This window comes from Oreochromis niloticus, linkage group LG5, assembly GCF_001858045.2.
Source record: "Oreochromis niloticus isolate F11D_XX linkage group LG5, O_niloticus_UMD_NMBU, whole genome shotgun sequence".
NCBI lineage: Eukaryota > Metazoa > Chordata > Actinopteri > Cichliformes > Cichlidae > Oreochromis > Oreochromis niloticus.
This window is the reverse complement of record NC_031970.2, coordinates 23990383-24009439: the sequence shown is the minus strand read 5'-3', so window position 1 is coordinate 24009439 and position 19057 is coordinate 23990383. Positions and strand designations below refer to the sequence as shown.

At 36.9% G+C, this 19057-nt stretch overlaps 2 protein-coding genes across 5 annotated transcripts; both read right to left on the bottom strand.

Moving 5' to 3' along the window:
• Window positions 1-949: 949 nt before the first annotated feature.
• LOC100706363 (probable E3 ubiquitin-protein ligase bre1) lies at window positions 950-14691 on the bottom strand. Its single transcript, XM_025907333.1, has 6 exons — window positions 14582-14691; window positions 14285-14348; window positions 12330-13448; window positions 11996-12213; window positions 11812-11902; window positions 950-1582 (listed from the first exon to the last, which is right to left on the bottom strand). Exons 2-5 carry the CDS (start codon window positions 14324-14326, stop codon window positions 11833-11835), a joined length of 1449 nt encoding a protein of 482 aa, XP_025763118.1. The 5' UTR covers window positions 14327-14348; window positions 14582-14691; the 3' UTR covers window positions 950-1582; window positions 11812-11832.
• Window positions 1070-9158, bottom strand: LOC100706631 (uncharacterized). 4 transcript variants are annotated; one of them, XM_025907332.1, is made up of 9 exons: window positions 9027-9158; window positions 8671-8743; window positions 4557-4625; window positions 3831-4029; window positions 3549-3697; window positions 3381-3467; window positions 2121-3290; window positions 1779-1996; window positions 1070-1673 (listed from the first exon to the last, which is right to left on the bottom strand). In XM_025907332.1, exons 2-9 carry the CDS (start codon window positions 8719-8721, stop codon window positions 1604-1606), a joined length of 2013 nt encoding a protein of 670 aa, XP_025763117.1. In that variant the 5' UTR covers window positions 8722-8743; window positions 9027-9158; the 3' UTR covers window positions 1070-1603. The 4 variants fall into 4 exon arrangements, with proteins under 4 accessions (XP_025763117.1, XP_019214494.1, XP_019214495.1 ...); XM_019358949.1 differs by lacking the exons at window positions 8671-8743; window positions 9027-9158 and adding exons at window positions 4809-4914; window positions 5200-5297; XM_019358950.2 differs by lacking the exons at window positions 8671-8743; window positions 9027-9158 and adding exons at window positions 4809-4931; window positions 5200-5259.
• Window positions 14692-19057: the final 4366 nt, after the last annotated feature.

Genomic DNA, 19057 nt, shown 5'->3' with positions numbered 1-19057 from the left:
ACCTGGAGGAGTGTTTTTTGTTTAAGCCACTTAATGATGACCTATAAATGAATTCATGCATAAAAAAGGCTCCTAAATCTACGGATGAATCAGTGTTCTGTTTACACATAACAGACAACTTAGCAAAGAACCAATTTTATTTTTACTTGCATTGTTACTAGCAGCCTGTTGCAAAACATCATCAACAGATAGCACGGTCTGACAGGTATGAAATGGTTTTTGTTGCACCAAGAAGTAGTGATGTGTGATACCACTAATTTCCTTTTCGAGCCGATACCCAGTAAAATTCAGGGTGGTATCGACGATACTGATCTGATACCAACACTTTGTACAAAAACTTAATATGTTATTGCATTTCAAATTATAGCTTCATAATGGTTACAGGACATCAGACTATTTGTTCTTATTGTTTAATTATGATGAGTTTTATATAGAAATCAAAAACCTGAAGTTTTGTGTTAATTGACGTTATATGAACACGTATATCTTGTAATTTAACATGTGTATATACTTGCCTGGACATTTCAACAAAAACATTCAACATTCACACTTTCCCACATTCACAGTACTGCTGTGCCACACTACAAATTTTGGTATCGATCCAATAGCAAGTAAATACGGGGCCAGCGCTAGGTTTATATTGTTGGATTGTCATTTATCCTTAGAAACATATACTCCTATATGCTTAGAGTTTTATAATCGTTTGCATAATGATAGATCCTTAGCAGTCTGCAAAGACTCTGTGTGCCTTCCAGAGCACTCTGGCATACACCCACATCCTAAGGTCATGAGAGAGGTCATACCTTCTCTTACTGATTTTTGGTATAGTAGGACACCTACTCTGTATCTGTTTAAGTATAAGAGCCTTTGTTTAGGTGCGAAAAGTAACACAAGTCTTCAGTGTAACTACAATAACAAGTTTTTATTTTGCTTACCTGTCAAGCCAGCGTTATTTTATGCCGTCGTGTATGTTTTGTCTTTAATTGAGAGAGAAGTACAATCATTTTACCGAAAGGACATTTTTGCTAAATCATATGTGCATTTCCAGACTTTTTGTTTTGATTAGTCCTTGTTTTTTAAAATGAAAAATGACACATAGCTTTTATAGTACACAATGCATGGAGGCGCAGACTTTCTTCTGAAAAGAGAATAATGTTTAATTTTTGCTGGAGTACTTTACAAACTAAATAACAGATATTGTTATAAATAAAATTTTAAAAATTGTACAGAAAACAAACCACAGTGTTCTGTGTTTTGTTCACAATCGGTCCTGATAAAAGGAGGAATTCAGTGTGGAGGATTTAATCATTTATTAGGCAAAGAACAAGTCAGACCATCAGCACTGTAGACCTGAGATTATGTACATTTTATATTGTTACATGATGAAAACTTAGACAATCAACAAAAAAATTTTTATCACCCGATATGTGAAGATAATATATTTTGCAAATGAAAGAAGTCAATTCTAACCCTTGCTGATCATTTGAAACATTAACAGAAAAAAGAGCAAAACAGAGTATTTGAATTTCAGTGTCTGTTTAAAGAGTCATCTTGTTTTTAGCCTCTTTGATTTCTAATCCAGCTGCACTTTGTATCAAAGACTTCACTCAATGCCTTTGGCCTTTAACTCCTCTTTGACTCTGCTCAGGTACTCAGGGTCAGGATACCCAAAGCTGTGGAAACAGAATATATTCAGGGTTAATATCTAGTATTTTATTAGAGTAAACAGTGAAAGAAAACATATACTGCAACACTGGTAAGAAAACTGGCTACTCTACCAATCTGGTCCTCCTGACATGGATGTTTTGTGGTGAATGTCATTCCAGGTCACCTGGCCGTCCAGTCCAGTTGTTCTGGATCTCCCAACAGTAAAAATGAGCTTCTGGTCGAAAGCTTTTTTCAGCAGTCGCAGCACTTCATTGCCCTCTTTGTTGTCTGGAAGATATGCTCTTCTATAAATACCTGAGTAGGGCCGTCCAGGATTGGGATGTTTTGCCTAAAAAGCAGAATAGAAAGTAAACAATATTAGAAAAGTATATATAAAACCACAAAATGAAAACACAATCATGTTTTGTTTTTTTAAACAGGGACATAGGCATTCAAATAAAATTGTCATTTACCGTCTGTATTCCACTTGGAATCTCATAGCTGATAACTATGGTGCCACAGTCTGAGTATCCAGGGAGGAAAGAGGGCAATGTATAGTCCGACATTTTTCCATCTGGTTGGTCTCCCATTATCTTGCCAAAGACGGCTCTGCATATAGGACAGATGGGCCCATTCGCTTCCTGTGCTTGTTTCAGGCAGTCTTTACAAAATTCATGTTTACACTTGAGCTGTGTCTTATTTTCGAATTTATCCAAACATATAGGACACCTTTCTTCCTTTTGGTCACCTGCTGTTGTCCCACTGTCAGTGGATGTGTCAGTTTTGTGCTTCGTGTTTGCTGATTGGCCATTCAATACAGGCTCATTGGGGGCACCCTCTGACTGAGAAATGGGTGTGCCACTGAATCCAGTAGCACCATGGAACTCGGATGAACTCATGGGGGATGCAACAAACTTCTGGTATAGACAGAGAAGTGTTCTTAGAGCGTGGCTCTCCATGGAGGCATTTCCTTCATCTTTCTGGTATACAGCTTTGACATTGACTTTGCCTTGACCAATGTCAAATTCTTTCAATTTCACATTAAACTTAGCTTTGATCCTTGCTACTTGCTTGTTATATTGGATAGTCATCAACTTCCAAAAGGTCTTCTCGATGATCAATCCTGCATGTGGGAAATCGTCTTTGGTGGTCATGTCAATCTTCAGGGATGTCTCTTGAAACTCATGAGAAGCATCTGTGTTTCTTTTCTGCTCTGTATCTGCATTTAACAACTTACTGAAAACATCTTGACTATGTGTTGGCCCACGTACAGTCATTGTTTCAGAGGTCAAAGTAACCAAAAGCTTGTTTTCTTTTTCCTGGATGGTTTTCAGTGCATCACTCCACTGATCTGAATCTATGAACTTGAGAGGAATAACTGAACCACTGGATTCAACTAACCTTTTCTGGACAAGGTTTGTAAACTCCTCGAGAGCAATGTCTGGTCTCCCATGTTTTCCATCTACTTCAAATCTCACCTTCACATCTGCCATGATTTTAACTCCATTCGTTTTCTCTATACGTTTCATTTCCTCTTTGTACATGTGGTCCACATACCAGAAAGGAGCCACTGCGACAGAACAAGTGCACATCTCTTCCAATGCAGAAACTGTGCTACTCTGTTTCCCCGCCTGAACTTGGTCCTGGTTTAAAAATAAAAATCATTATGCTCATTTATTAAAACATTTTTTTATTTTAATATTAACTTTTTTGATTAATGACACACTACATACATGTTGTGGCTCTTGCATGAAAGAAGCGCCCATCTTTTCTCCAGCTGTAGAACCTGCTTTACTCTTCTTCTCCGGTTGAACTTTCTCCTTTAAAAAATACAGTACATCATTTAATTCAATAGCATATAGTAATATTTGTTTTTTAATGATTTACTACATAGTACATACAGTTTGTGGCTCTGGCAGGTTCACTGAAGCATCCTCTAGTACTTGTCTAACAAGCTCTGGAGATAGCAGACTGATGGATGTTATGATGACTGAATTTTCATCCTTCCTACTTAGTGTTTGTTCACTAAGTTTCTGAAGCTTAGTCACGGCTTAAAAAAACAGAAAATTGATTATATGTTAAAACCAATATGGATATACAGAATGAAGTCAAATTATTTTTATTACTGAAAAAGTTATAAAGATAGGAATGTAATCAGATAATTACGTAGGGCTTTACTGCACCTGCGGCTGGTTTAATGCTTATCACAACACGCCCATCACCTAAGGTCCTTTTCACTGAGCATTCCATCATATGTTTGTGTTTGTTGATCCAAGACTGAAGCCTTTTCTGTAGACAAGACTCTAGCCTCTTAACTTTTTGTGGTTCATCATCAGACTTTATCCACGTCACTGAGAGAACAATGTGAGCTTCATCTTCATCCTGTGATAAAATAAAACAAGCAAATAATAAAACACTGCAAGACTGTGTAAGCCTTTGAGATTCAGCTGAAAACACCTTTATTTAAACAAGCCTTTTTTATCATCGTTGAAATATTTACCTATCTTTAGAACTTCTCTTTTTCTATTATAATGCAGATAAATAGTGTGAGGTTAGCTAAATGTCATAGTTTCACATTTGCTACATTGATGTCACTCTGCTGCCTTAGAACTTTACAAATGTTCTCACTGATGATCACAGTAATGCTGAACAGATTTACACACTGTTGATGATAATATAACATTTCCTCAGTCTCAGAAGAATAACCATAGACAACCTATGCATTCCATCTAGTGCCACTTTACAACCTTTACATGTTATTACAAGTTTTTCAATGGTGACAACAGCTACACTAAGCAGCTTTTCACATTCTGCTCATGATGTATTTCCTGAACCTCCAGAGCAGACCAGCTGAGATTGTATTTTTGATCTCACTTTCACATACTCTTTATAAGAAAACAGACACTTACTGCAGTAGGTGTATCGCTAGGATTGAATGTTGAATGTTGCTGGCTTTTACTCACAGCAGAATTATTCACCTATAATAATGAAGAAAGGCTTTTAGGTGCATAAAAAACAAAGTCTGGTGTCAAAATTAAAATTTAAAACAAGAAATAAATTACTCCTACTGATGATAAAACTCTGGATATTTAATGATTGCATTAACACCAAAGTTCCTGTAACAATTTTCTTTTATTCTGATTCAGTGTTAATTTACGTACTTGGCTCATGTCGTCAGGTTTGTCGATGTCAGGATTGTCGATGTCCATGGGCTCTTCAACGTCCACAGACTGTCCAGTAGCCATGTTTCAGATTTTGATCTTCTTCCTTCAAAACACACCAAACTCAGACGACATAACAACAGTGTATTGCACCCCAACAACCAGCAATTCTGTATTTGGTGATTTTATATAAAACCGTTTCCATAAATTAGCTAACGTCGCTCTCCACCCAGCCTTCAGAGCTACACTCTCGGTTACACTCTACTTTCCAGTTTCCTTATGTCTTACATTTTAACCAAACCTGTAACAGCCACAACGTTATCTCACACGTTATGTGTATCTAAACAGAAATTTATCTTGAAAATATTGCCTTACTGCACATTAGACTTACCTCTGCCTCGCTACTTAAACACTGGTACTTCCTTATAAACGAAAGTGAAAGCTTGCAGCTCCGCAATAAGGAGCTGCGTCACCCTCCAAACACGCAAGCGCACCACTGTCATTTCCAGCAGTGTGTTGGCAAGAAGTCTGTTAGCTCAGCTGACTGTGGAAACTAAATCCTTCTTAACTGCATGAAAAGGACAGAAATGTTCTTTATGTGACATATAAGTTGTTTCCTTGATATCTCAGATATAGTTAAGAGTTTGTGTAAGATCACCTACTGTCTCATATGATACTGACAAACATAGAATAAAACATTGCGTTTTATTTTATGTTCGACTCCTTTCAGGCATATGATACTTGGGGAAAAAAGTAATAATTATAAGCCAAGGTTAAATTTATGAGCCCAAATCCATTGAAAAAATGTAGCTTAAGTACATTTTCTGCTAATATTTCCCTAATACTACTCATGTTTCCACTGAAGTTGTGGTGCTGTGTTTGTACTTTTATAACAGTGCACATGCCACGACTAGAATGTTCCGTGATGAACATTGTAGTCCCAGCCTTAAAAATGCCCCCTGTTCTTTTCAATTATAATCAAATGAAATAAATCGTTTTTATTATTTATTTAGTATATGTACAGAAAATCGAATAAGCAGCATGGGTGATTCCTTTAAAAAGCAGGAAGAAACAAAATAAAAGCAAAGTCATTTCATACAAAAACAAACATGAAAAAATTGTTTATTTTATGTTTCCATTTTTCAGCAAACATTGTTCAGCCTGATCTTTTGCAAAGGTTTCAGAGAAACAATACAAAGATACATGGTAACATTATGAAATATATAAAGATTCCACTGTAAGAATGCAAATAACACAAGACAGTAGACTGAGTTTATTACCATAGCCATGACAAACCCCATATTCCAGCATTGGACTGGGAGAAGTTCATGGGAGATGTGGCAGTTTTCTGATATAAATGAAAAAGCTCTCTCATAGCATGGCTCTCCATGGAGGCATTTCCTTCATCTTTCTTGTATACAGCTTTGACATTGACTTTGCCTTGACCAATGTCTGATTCTTTCAGGTCCACATTAAACTTATCTTTGATCCTTGTTACCTTCTCACTGTAAGAGGTAATCATCACCTTCCAGTAGCTCTCCTCCATCGTTAGTCCCATATGCATGAGATGGTCTTTGGTGGGCATGTCAATCTTCAGTGATGTGTCTTGAATTTCTCTTTGATACTCTTCCCGAGAAGCATCTATGTTTCTTTTCTGATGTGTATCTGCATTTAAGAACTTTTTCATGGCCTCTTGACTTTGTGTTGGCCCACGTACAGTCATTGTTTCAGAGGTCAGAGTAACCAAAAGCTTGTTTTCTTTTTTCTGGATGGTTTTCAGTGCATCACTCCACTGATCTGAATCTATGAACTTGAGAGGAATAACTGAGCCACTGGATTCAGCTAAGCTTTTCTGGACAAGGTTTGCAAACTCCTCTAGAGCATTGTATGGTCTGCCATGTTTTTGGTCTTCTTCAAATCTCATCTTCACTTCTGCCTTTATTTTAACTCCATTCTTTTCCTTTATATGTTTCATTTCCTCTTCATACATGTGGTTCACATACCAGAAATGACCCACTGGGACAGAACAAGAGTGCATTTCTTCACCTGCAGAAACTGTGCTACTCTGTTTCCCCAGCTGAACTTGGTCCTGGTTTAAAAATAATAAAAATAATAATAGTAATAATACAATGATCATTATGTTTGTTTGTTACAGATCACATTTTTCATTTTTTATGATTAATCAAACAGTACATACCGTTTGTGGCTCTGACACTGGGGAAACGCCACTATCTTTTTCAGCTGTAGACCCTGTGTTACTCTGCTTTCCTGGTTGAATGTGCGCCTGTTAAAAAATAAAGTACTTTATTCAATTCAACAGCATCATGTATATGCATGTGTATATATATGTCTGTGTGTGTGTGTATATTTTTTAATGATTTACTACACCGTGCATACAGTTTGTGGAGCTGGCACAAATGGAGGATGGTTTGTTGAAGGATCCTCTGCAGCACCTGTCTGTTCTCCATCTGCTGAACCTGCTTTACTTTGCTTTCCCAGTTGAACTTGATCCTACAAATACAGTACATCATTTAATTCAACAGCATTCATTTATATTTATTTTTAATGATTACTACATTTTACATACAATTTGTGGATCTGGCACAGATGGAGGAATGTTCATTGAAGCATCCTCTGGTACTTGTGTATCTAGCTCTGGAGATGGCAGTGTCAGACTGATGGATGTTATGGTGACTGAATTTCCCTGCCTCCCAGTTAGTGTTTGTTTACTCAGTTTCTGAAGCTCAGTCAGGACTTAAAAGACAGAGACAAAATGGATTAAAAAAAATCAATATAATTATACAGAATTTAATAAAAACAAATGTTTTTATTGGAGAAGTTATACAGATAGGAAAGTAATCAGATGATTATGTAGGACTTTACTGCACCTGGAACTGGTTTAGTCTTTATCACAACACGGCCATCTTTTATGATCCTTTCCACTGAGCAGTCCACCTTATGTTTGCATTTGTTAAACCAAGTCTGAAGCATTTTTTCTAGACGAGTCTCTAGCCTCTTCCCTTTTTGTAGCTCATCATCAGACTTTATCCACTTTATTGAGAGAACAATGTGAGCTTCATCTTGATCCTGTAATTAAAAAAAAAACAACACACACTAAAAATATGCTTATGATATTATGCTTATGATATTCATCCAAAATTATATTTATTTAAATATGTATATTTTTTAAACATTGTTGAAAAATATCTTTTAAGATTACCTTTCTTTAGTATTATAGAAAAGACTAAAGCTTGTTTTCTTTTTGATCCAAACTAAGGTTTGCAAACTTAGTTTTTCTTAACTATTGTACTTACTAAATAGTGTGAGGTTAGCTACTTTTCATATTTTTACATTTGTTACATTGATGTCACCTTGCAGCATTAGAACTTTACGTTTCCACTGGTGATCACAGTAACGCTGATCATCTTCACACACTGTTGACTTCCTCAGTCTCACAACTCTTACAATACAATGCTGAAGCTTTGTATTTCATCGAATGCCACTTTGAAACCTTACAAAAAGATTTTTTTACTCATGACAACAGTCACGCTAAACAGCTTTACACATTCTGATGATGTATTTCCTGAACCTCCAGAGTTGATAAGCTAAGATTATGCTGACATGTAGTCTCAGTACTGTCACTTTTATATACTCTTTACAAGAATACGGAAAAAAGTGGAACACATAAACTGTAAGGACACAAAATCACCAAAGTATAAAAGCAAACCGTGGCCTCAAAGGTGCACTTTAAAAAATGTAAGGGTCCAACTGGAGATAAGCACTGTGGATATTTAATGACTGCATTAACACCAAAGTTCATATAACAAATTACTTTATTCTGATTCGGTGTTAGTTTACGTACTTGGCTCATGTCGTCAGGTCTGTCGACCTCCATGGGCTCTGCACTGGCCATGTTTCAGATTTTGATCTTCTTCCTTCAAAACACACCAAACAGATGACATAACAACAGTGTATTGCACCCCAACAACCAGCAATTCTGTATTTGGTGATTTTATATAAAACTATTCCCATAAATTAGCTAACGTCGTTCTCCACCTAGCCTGCAGAGCTACACTCTCGGTTACACTCCACTTTCCAGTTTTCTTACGTCTTGAATTTTAGCCAAACCTTCAACAGCCACAATGTTATATTACACGTTTTGTGTATGTGAACAGAAATATAGCTGGAAAATACGACTTTACTGCACATTAGACTTACCCCTGCCTCGCTACTTTAAACTGTTTTTTCCTTATAAATGAAAGTGAAACCTTCACAACAGTCACGCTCCAACACGCAAGTGCGCCTCTGTCATTTACAAGATGACTGTGGATACTGAACCTCCCTTTATTTCCAGAAAAGGACAGAAGTTGTCCTTTATGCGATTTTTATGTTGTTTGCTCGATATGTTGATATTCACAGTTCGTGTAAACTCAGTTGTGATAAATATCTACTGTCTCATATGATTCTGACACAGCACTGACTGTTTTATTTTGCACTCCCTCAGGTATACAGGATGATGCTCTAAATAAAATAATTTACTGCAGGCTATAACTCGTGCAGCAGGTAAAATGTATCATTCAGAATACACTGTAATTTTCTGTTTGACATTTTCTTTAGTCTAAATCAGAAATATTTTCTGATAATATTTCACCAATTCTACTCATGTTTCACTTGTTATAGAGAATTTCTGGTGTTGTGTTTGTACTTTTACAAAAGAGCATTTCTGCCACCAAGTAAAAAAAAAAAAAAATTTAATGAACATTGTGGTCCCATCCTAAAAATGCTCTGCTATTCTTTGCAGTTACAAATACATGAAATCTTCCTATATAGATTCAATATGCAGCAGAAAAGATACTTTAGTATATAGTACTTCACATTTACATTACAGTAATCCTAAATCTAATATTTATGCAGTATGGGTGGTTGCATTAAAAAGTAGGAAGAGACACAACATAAAAGTAAAGCCATTTCACACAAACACATACCTGCAAAACTTGTTTATTTTTCATTTCAGCAAATATTGTTCAGCCTGATCTCCAACTTTTGCAAAGGTTTCTAAAGGCACAACAGAAAGATACATGGCAACATTGTGAAACATATAAAAAATTCCACTCTAAGCATGCAAATAACACAAGATTTTAAACACTACACTGAGAGTACTGCCATGACCAATCCCACATTTCCGTGCAGCATGGGACTGGGAGATGTGGCAATTTTCTGATATAAATAAAGAAGCTCTCTGACAGTGTGGCTCTCCTCTTCGTGATTAATCCTGCATGTGGGAAAGGATCTCTGGCAGCCAGGTCAATCTTCAGTGATGTGTCTTGAAACTCTCTTCCATACTCTTAATGAGAAGTACCTGTGTTGCTTTTCGGCTATGTGTCTATAAGAAGGAGTTGCTATCCCGTGGACACGAGGAGCCCCTTTCCCTTGGCCTGGATCACGCTATTCCAAACACACCCCCATTCTTGCCTTTTAAAGAAAAATTGAACAAAAAAGAAAAAAGTGTTAGGAAAAAACTGATAAATCACGTGAGCACTGAACTGTACAAAAATGAAGGACTACTTTTGTATGTGATTGCAGTATTATATTTTGTTCTTTTGAGATTCCTCTGGTCAAAAACAAATAACATTTTCTATGATTTTTAATTTCCACTTCGTCCCTTACCCTTTACCTAAATAGCCACTACCTCTGTGCAAAATGAAATGGAAACATGGAAATCATAAGAAAAAAAAAAGAAATGCTATCATTGGAGCAATTTTAATTTTTTATTTTTGTATGAATTATATAGAAACGGGGGGAAAAAAAGCATTGTTTCATTTCACCAGTGCCAACTGTCTGTTGTTTGTGTCAACTTTGAGCAATAGATGGGGTGAATACTTTAATGGGTGGGTAGCTGGCTGTGTGTAAATGGCCAGAAAACAGCTGCCTAACAATGGCGGGGGCTTTTTTAATTAAAGACTTAGTGTCATGTTTGCACTATTTAGCGACTGTTTGCTGGCCTTCCTGTAGAGGCTGCAATTATGGTCAAATGGAGGAAGGAAAGATTTCTTTTCTATGTGTGTTTTACTTCTCCAGTCCATTTTTGTTCTGTAAAGACCAGATACCATCCATCTGGCTTTGTGAGTAAATTTGCCTTCAGAGGATCAAAGTCTGTATGTTCACAGTTTTGTAAAGACTCTGTCTTAAGTGCATTGTTTTCATTTGATCCTTAGCGTTTCTGTTTTTTTTCTTCAGCCCTTCCCCATCTCTTCTCTGTGCCCTGCTGCTGCTAATGCTACCATTCTGGTTGCTCTGACACGTCCTTACGCTCAGCCTCTGTCCCAAAATGCTGCTTCTGTCGGAAATGTGTCAGCCATATCTTAATGCATGTGAAAAGTAACACAAGTCTTCAGTGTAACTACAATAACAAGTACAATCATTTTACCGAAAGGACATTTTTGCTAAATCATATGTGCATTTCCAGACTTTTTTGTTTTGATTAGTCCTTGTTTTTTTAAAATGAAAAATGACACATAGCTTTTATAGTACACAATGCATGGAGGCGCAGACTTTCTTCTGAAAAGAGAATAATGTTTAATTTTTGCTGGAGTACTTTACAAACTAAATAACAAATTGTTATAAATAAAGTTGTAAAGATTGTACAGAAAACAAGCCACAGTGTTCTGTGTTTTGTTCACAATCGGTCCTGATTAAACAAGGAATTCATTGTGGAGGATTTAATCATTTATTGGGCAAACAGCAAGTCAGACCATCAGCACTGTAGACCTGAGATTATATCTATGTGTTATAAGTCTATGTGTTTATGCAAATCTACATTTTATATTGTTACATGATGAAAACTTTGGCAATCCTCAAAAAAAATCATCATTTAGTATTTGAAGATAATATATGTAGCTTATGAAAAAAGTGAATTCTAGCCTTTACTGATCATTTGAAACGTTTGAATTTCAGTGTCTGTTTAAAGAGTCATCTTGTTTTTAACCTCTGAGTTTTAATCCACCTGCACTTTGTATCAAAGACTTCACTCAATGCCTTTGGCCTTTAACTCCTCTTTGACTCTGCTCAGGTACTCAGGGTCAGGATACCCAAAGCTGTGGAAACAGAATATATCCGGGTTTAATATCTAGTATTTTATTATAGTAAACACTGAAAAAGAACAAAAGCAAGAAAACAGGCTAATCTACCGATCTGGTCCTCCTGACGTGGATGTTTTGTGGGGAATGTCATTCCAGGTCACCTGGTTATCCAGTCCAGTTGTTCTGGATGTCCCAACAGTAAAAATGAGCCTCTGCTGAAATGCTCTTTTCAGCAGTTGCAGCACTTCATTGCCCTCTTTGTTGTCTGGAAGATATGCTGTTCTATGAATACCTGAGTAGAGCTGTCCAGGATTGGGATGTTTTGCCTAAAAAGCAGAATGTAAAGTAAACAATATTAGAAAAGTATATATAAAACCACAAAATGAAAACGCAATCATGTTTTAAACAGGGACATAGGCATTCAAATAAAATTGTCATTTACCGTCTGTATTCCACTTGGAATCACATAGTTGATCACTATGGTGCCACAGTCTGAGTATCCAGGAAGGGAAGTGCGTAATGTCTGGTGTGACATTCTTCCATCTGGTTGGTCTCCGATTATCTTACCAAAGACGACTCTGCATACAGGACAGATGGGCCCATTCGCGTCCTGTGCTTGTCTCAGGCAGTCTTCACAAAATTCATCTTTACACTTGAGCTGTTTCTTGTTTTTGAATCTATCCAAACATATAGGACACCTTTCATCCTTTTGGTCACCTGCTGTTGTCCCACTGTCAGTTGGTCGGTCAGTGTTGTGCATCCTGTTTGCTGATTGGTCATTCGACACAGGGTCATTAGAGGCCCCCTCTAATTGAGAAATGCAGTTTGTCTTCATCAGTAAGTTATGGTGAGTCATGCGGTATGGTTGGAAAGCAGATTTGAGACTGCAGTCCTTCATGAAGGAGTGTCCTTCATCTTGTTTGTGTAAAGTTTTCACACTGACTTTTCCTTGATTAATGTCTGATTCTTTGATTTCCACATTAAACCCAGCTTTGATCCTGTCTACTTCCTTGTTGCAAGAGGTAGTCATCGGCCACAAGTCTTTGGTGGTCCTGTCAGTCTTCAGTGATGTGTCTAGATTCTTTTTCTCATACTCTTCAAGAAAAGCACGAGTGTTTGTATGCTGCACTGTATCTGCAAATAACGACTTACTGATGACATCTTGACTATGTCTTGGTCCTTGCACAGTCATTGTTTCACAGGTCAGAGTAACCAAAAGTTTCTTTTTACTTTTCTGGATGGTTTTCAGCGCATCTCTCCACTGATCTGGATCTATGAACTTGAGAGGAATAACTGAGCCACTGGATTCAGTTATACTGTTCTGCATGAGGTTTTCAAACTCTTTTAGAGCATTGTCTGGGCTCCCATGTTTTTTGTCTACTTGAAATTTCAACTTTAACTCTGCTTCAATTTTAACTCCGTTCTCTTTCTCAATACGTTTCATTTCTTCCTTGTACATGTGGTTCACATACCAAAAATGACCCACTGGGACAGAACAAGAGCACGTCTCCTCTTCAGCTGCAGAACCTGCCTTACTCCGTTTTCGTGGTTTAACATGTTCCTGTGAAAAATAGAGTACATATCAGCAGCTTGTTTTTTAATGTAAAATTAAAAAACAAACACAAGAAACTGTGCTACTCTGTTTCCAAGCTGAACTTGGTCCTGGTTTTAAAAATTATTCTAATTCATTAAAAGATCACATAGTTTATTTTAATTTTAATATTAATGTGTTTGATTAATGGCACGGTGCATACATTTTGTAGCTCTGACATGAAAGAAACTCCCATCTGTGCTCCAGCAGAACCTCTGTTACTCTGCTTCCAGGGGTGTAATTTCCAGGGGGGTAAGGGGGTTATGACCCCCCCCCCAATAATCAGACCCAGCCAATATAACCCCCACAATAAAATTATGAATTATCTTGCATAAATAGGCTGTTGATTTTCTTTACTCAGTTATTACCAGCAAAATAGTTGCATGTTTAATCATGTGGGAATTTACCCAGATTTATTTATTTATTTAGACAGAGATCTTGACCCCTGCAATGTTAAGCACAAAGTTACGCCCATGTCTGCTTCCCTAGTTGAATGCGCTCCTGTTAAAATCACAGTACATAATTTAATTCTATAGCAGACATTAATATTTATTTTTTAACGATTTACTACGCAGCAGTTTGTGGATCTGGCAAAGGTGGGGGAAGGTTTACACAATAATCCTGCGCCTATAATAATGAAGAAAGGCATTCAAGCATATAAAAATCAATCAACGTGTGGTGTCAAAAGTAAAATAAAATACACTACACATACTGAAGATTAGCACTCTGGATATTTAATGATTGTCTTAACACCAAAGTTCCTGTAACAATATTATTTTATTCTGATTCAGTGTTATTTTACGTACTTGGTTCAAGTCGTAAGTCTCCATGGGCTCTTCCCAGTTCATCTTTCAGATTTTGATCTTCTTCCTTCAAAACACATCAAACACAGACGACATGGCAACAGTGTGTTGCACTCAAACAACCAGCAATTCTCCACCTAGCCTTGAGAGCTACACTCCTGGTTGCACTTCACTTTCCAGTTTTCTAATGTCTTACATTTTAACCAAACCTGTAACAACCACAACTTTATATAACACGTTTTATGTATCATCTGAACAGAAATTTATCTTGAAAATCACTTTACTGCACATTAGACTTACCCCTGCCTCGTTAATTTAAACAGTTTTTTCCTCATAAACGAAACTGAAACCTTACAGCTCCACGGTAACGCTCCAACACGCAAGTGCGCCTCTGTCATTTGGGACGGTGTCCTCTGTTGTTTATAAGAGGTCTGTTTGTTCAGTTAAGATGACTGTGGATACTAAACTTCATTTCCAGAAAAGGACACTAATATATATGAATATACAGTGTTGGGGAGTAACGGAATACAAATATGAGTAACTGTATTACAGTTACCGTTTAAAAAGGTGGTAATCAGAATACAGTTACTTTGTTGAAATAAATGGATTACACGGTGGTCTTTTCCTGTTTCATATGTTAGGCTGTCCCCTCTCTATTTTTGGTAACTTCAAACAAACCCCAAACAAAACACGCATTAAAAGGCTCTAATGTCTGTATCTAAATCTCGCAGCCCATGTCACCTCTACTTGCACCCGCATAATTACATGAAGAAATACTTGTCAAAATTATTATTCAAAAAATTATTTAATATGAAGGCAGTAGGCAGAGTGTTACAGGCATAGCCCTAAAGAATGTAGCCTCATGGGCTGTGTAGTCCGTGCTGCAGGGAGAATGGACTGCCATACCCGTTATGTGTCTGTGAGCAAGTACGAATTGTCACCGACCGGAAACAGGAGATGGAAGGATGTAAATATAATAATAACCACTACAGCCAAAAACAGTGACCGGTGAGCCCAGTTCTAAGTAAGCTATTAAAACTCGACTGTACACTGTGTTCATGTTTTCCTCAGAAACAATAAGTTCCATTGGAGCAGCCTGTCAACGCCTCTCTCTGTCTGTCACTAGCAAAGTTGACCCAGGCAACAAAGTACAGCTAGTTTCCAGCTATGAGCCCAACATGGAACCTGACGTATTAGCCAGAGGTCCCTTTACTACGGCTCGGAACCGCAAACCTGTTTTATACACGCGCGGAATAGTTTTCTATGTGAGATCGTTACAAAAAGTGCAGCCTCACCTAATGTTAACCTACTGTTACTCATTTTATATAAAGATTTTAAAATCTAGTTGGTATTGGTATGGCGAGTAACCTTCAGTAATAGTGATAAGTCACACAGCAATAGTACATTCATCTAGCTGTAAAAAGCATGATAATATATTAAGTAATCCAAAGTATTCAGAATACGTTACTCTCATTGAGCAACGTAACAGAATACGTTACAAAATAACGTATTCATTTTGGGGCATGTATTCTGTATTCTGTAGTGGAATACATTTTGAAAGTAACCTTCCCAACACTGTATCTCTCTATCTCTCTCCCTCTCGCTATCTATCTATCTATCTATCTATCTATCTATCTATCTATCTATCTATCTATGTATGTATGTATGTATGTATATATATATATATATATATATACATATATATATATATATATATATATATATATATACACACACACATACATATATATATACACACACATATATATTAGTGTCCTTTTCTGGAAATGAAGTTTAGTATCCACAGTCATCTTAACTGAACAAACAGACCTCTTATCAATAACATATATATATGTATATATATGTATACATAGATATAGGTTCCCAGTTCAGTTCGTGTAAGCTCAGTTGTGATAAATATCTACTGTACCTACTATACTGGATGATAACTCATGCGACAGCTAAAATGTATCATTCCCAATCCACTGAATTGTTCTGTTTGACACTGTCTTTAGTGTAAATCAAACATATTTTCTGATAATATTTCACTAATTCTACTCATGTTTCACTTGCTATAGAGAATTTCTGGTGTTGTGTTTGTACTTTTATAAAAGAGCATTTCTGCCAGCAATTTAACAAAAAAAATTGTTGAACATTGTTACGGAAGCATAGAGCTGCCACCAAGGTAAAAGAAAAACAGAGTTATATCACATTATAACGTGAAAACTTTATTGTTTTACCAATATACTTTTCATGTTTGAACAACATAATATCACGTTAACAACAAAAAATCTTTCACGTTCTTACAATATAAATATTTTTTTGTATGAACGTGATAATTATATTGTTTGAACAATAAAGTTTTCACGTTATAACATATCTTTTATTTTTCGAACATGATATATATGTTTGCCTTTAAAAATAGTGAAGTGGATGACAGTGCAGTTCAGAGCTCGAGAAAATGGCTCATTTATCGGAATTAGTTAAGTTCTATTTTATGCTTGGATTGAGGCATGGCGAGATTTTGTTATAACGTGATAGTTATGTTTATTGTACTTATTATGTTGTTCAAACATAAAAAGTATATTGTTAGAACAATGAAGTTTTCACATTATAACGTGATAGAGCTCTGTTTTTCTTTTGCCCTTCTTTTGCCTGGCTGGAAGCTCTACGCTTCTGTACATTGACGTCCCATATCCGTGACCAAAATTGGGCAGAAATAAAAATAGTGCTATGTTAAGTACTTTAAGTACAAAATGGTATTGTCTTTAAATAATAATAATAATAATAATAATAATAAAGATTTCAGCATAAAGTGCAGTTTTTCTTCTTAAAAAATAAGGCAGAAACATAAAAGGTTATTTGACCAGCTTCACCTTTAAACTCTGAGTAACCTTAGCCAAAATTATTTTGTACTTTAGGGTAAAACAGTGATCATCGAACATTTTAGTGCAAAAAAAATAACAAACCCACTGGACTCACAATAACTCCATGCTTATTTACTGTCCGTCTCTTTCAGCCAGTTAGAGAAACTAGCCTGTTCACATTTTCAGAGCTCAAGGCAGCTCTCTTTTTTGTTACTATGTGACCTGCAGGTGAGAACAGTCTCTCACATGGGCAGAAGTTGCAGGACTAATCAAATACTTGCGGGCCAGGACATACAGCTGTGGGTGGGTCCCTGCTCGACTGGACCACCACTGCAGTGGGCAGTCTGTCTGGCTGATGGTGGATTCTGCTCTGTACAAACTCAGCGCCCTTTTACACAGGGCTTCCTCATCTGAATCAGAGTCTGAAAACAATGAAGAGAGGAGGAGGCCCTTTGTCTTTGCTGGCTCCTTTGTGGTGGCATCTTTACACTGTTCCTGCAGCAGGGCCTCAAGGCTGGTCCAAACCTCTTCTCACTGTCCCCTTGCAAGACACTTTAAATCCTTAAAGCGTGGGTCAAGCACTGTAGCTATCTTGATCCACTGATTGTTGAGTGTAGCTGCACGTTGGGATAGGTCCTTTGTGAAGGCAGTCTTAAATTTCACCATGTAGTTTCAGTCATCATCGGAGACCTCCATGGTGTGATGCAGGAGGCAGAAAGCAGGTAAAACCACTGAAAATGAAACATATGTCTCACCTCCAAGAAGCTCAGTCACAAACCTGCAGTAGACAGTCCAAGAAAGAAATTATTAATCTACACAATAACTGTCAACTATAGAGCTTTTTGAAGAAACAGTAACAACAAGTTAAAAAAAATAGTTTTATGTACCTGCATGGCTCAAGGACAGTCACCAGCTTTTGGAGTTTTACCAGCTCTGATGGAGTTAAAATGACCAGCTTGTGCTTTTGTTTGTCCAAAGCTGCCTCTTGATTCCTTAACACTAGTAGACGAGAAATCATATCCAGCGTTGAATTCCACAGTGTGGAAACATCCTGTATGAGTGGCTCTCTCTTTTACCCCAGCCTTCTTTGCTCCTGGTGTAGTTCCTCCATATTAGCAGGGCTGTCTGTAATGCATCTAATTTTGCTTGCTTTTAAGTGTAATAAAGCTGTTAAATTTTACCTGAAATAGTCGGCATTTGGAAAGTTGGATCACCTGATGCTAACTGTAGCATATTTTCCAACCCCCTATCTTCTACCACTGATAGTGGTCTACAGTCCAGAGCAATCCATTTTGCAAGGGAAGTTGTAGGTTCGTCCGATTGTTGACTTACTAATTCTAGTCCTGAAACCAGTCATTTCATCAGGTTTGGGGTGCCGACACCTTTTGGTGGTACTCTGGCTGCTAGCGCAGCTCCCACAGTTTGTTCTTGCTGCAACATGTTTTGCATTTAGATGGTACCATAAGTTTGAAGTGCTTCGGTGGTGAGGAAATTCATTTTTGCACAGTTTGCACAAAACCACGCTTTTATCAAGGCTTCCGTCGGGATCAGTCATAGCAACCTAGCTCTGATGTGTGTATCAGTGTAATCGGTATACCAGGAAATCATGCATTGACAAAGTTCTCCTTTGTTTGGAATGCAAAGTGCGATTAAATGTGTTATTTTTTTAATGTGTTATTATTTTTTTCAAATTAATTAATTGCAATTAACGCCTTAAATTCCCACCCTTTATGTCCTGACCAGGCCACCCTAAAACCTGTGGAGTGATTGTGCCTACAATAACATCATACAAGAAATAGTAACACAAATATACACAATGTAAAACGGTTACAAAATAGAATTAATAAAATTCATGATTCTATTTGTTTCTACTTGCTGTAGATGATTTTGACACTGTCACAACTTTTAT

Coding starts and splice junctions, on each gene's coding strand:
- LOC100706631 (XM_019358949.1), bottom strand. CDS start 4,892: ATGGCTACTGGACAGTCTGTGGACGTTGAAGAGCCCATGGACATCGAC. Junction 1,997..2,120: donor TTCCAAGTGGAATACAGACG/GTAAATGACAAT, acceptor TCTGCTTTTTAG/GCAAAACATCCCAATCCTGG. Junction 1,674..1,778: donor ATGTCAGGAGGACCAGATTG/GTAGAGTAGCCA, acceptor CTGTTTCCACAG/CTTTGGGTATCCTGACCCTG.
- LOC100706363 (XM_025907333.1), bottom strand. CDS start 14,326: ATGAACTGGGAAGAGCCCATGGAGACTTACGACTTGAACCAA. Junction 13,449..14,284: donor AGACTTACGACTTGAACCAA/GTACGTAAAATA, acceptor TATTTTTCACAG/GAACATGTTAAACCACGAAA. Junction 12,214..12,329: donor TTCCAAGTGGAATACAGACG/GTAAATGACAAT, acceptor TCTGCTTTTTAG/GCAAAACATCCCAATCCTGG.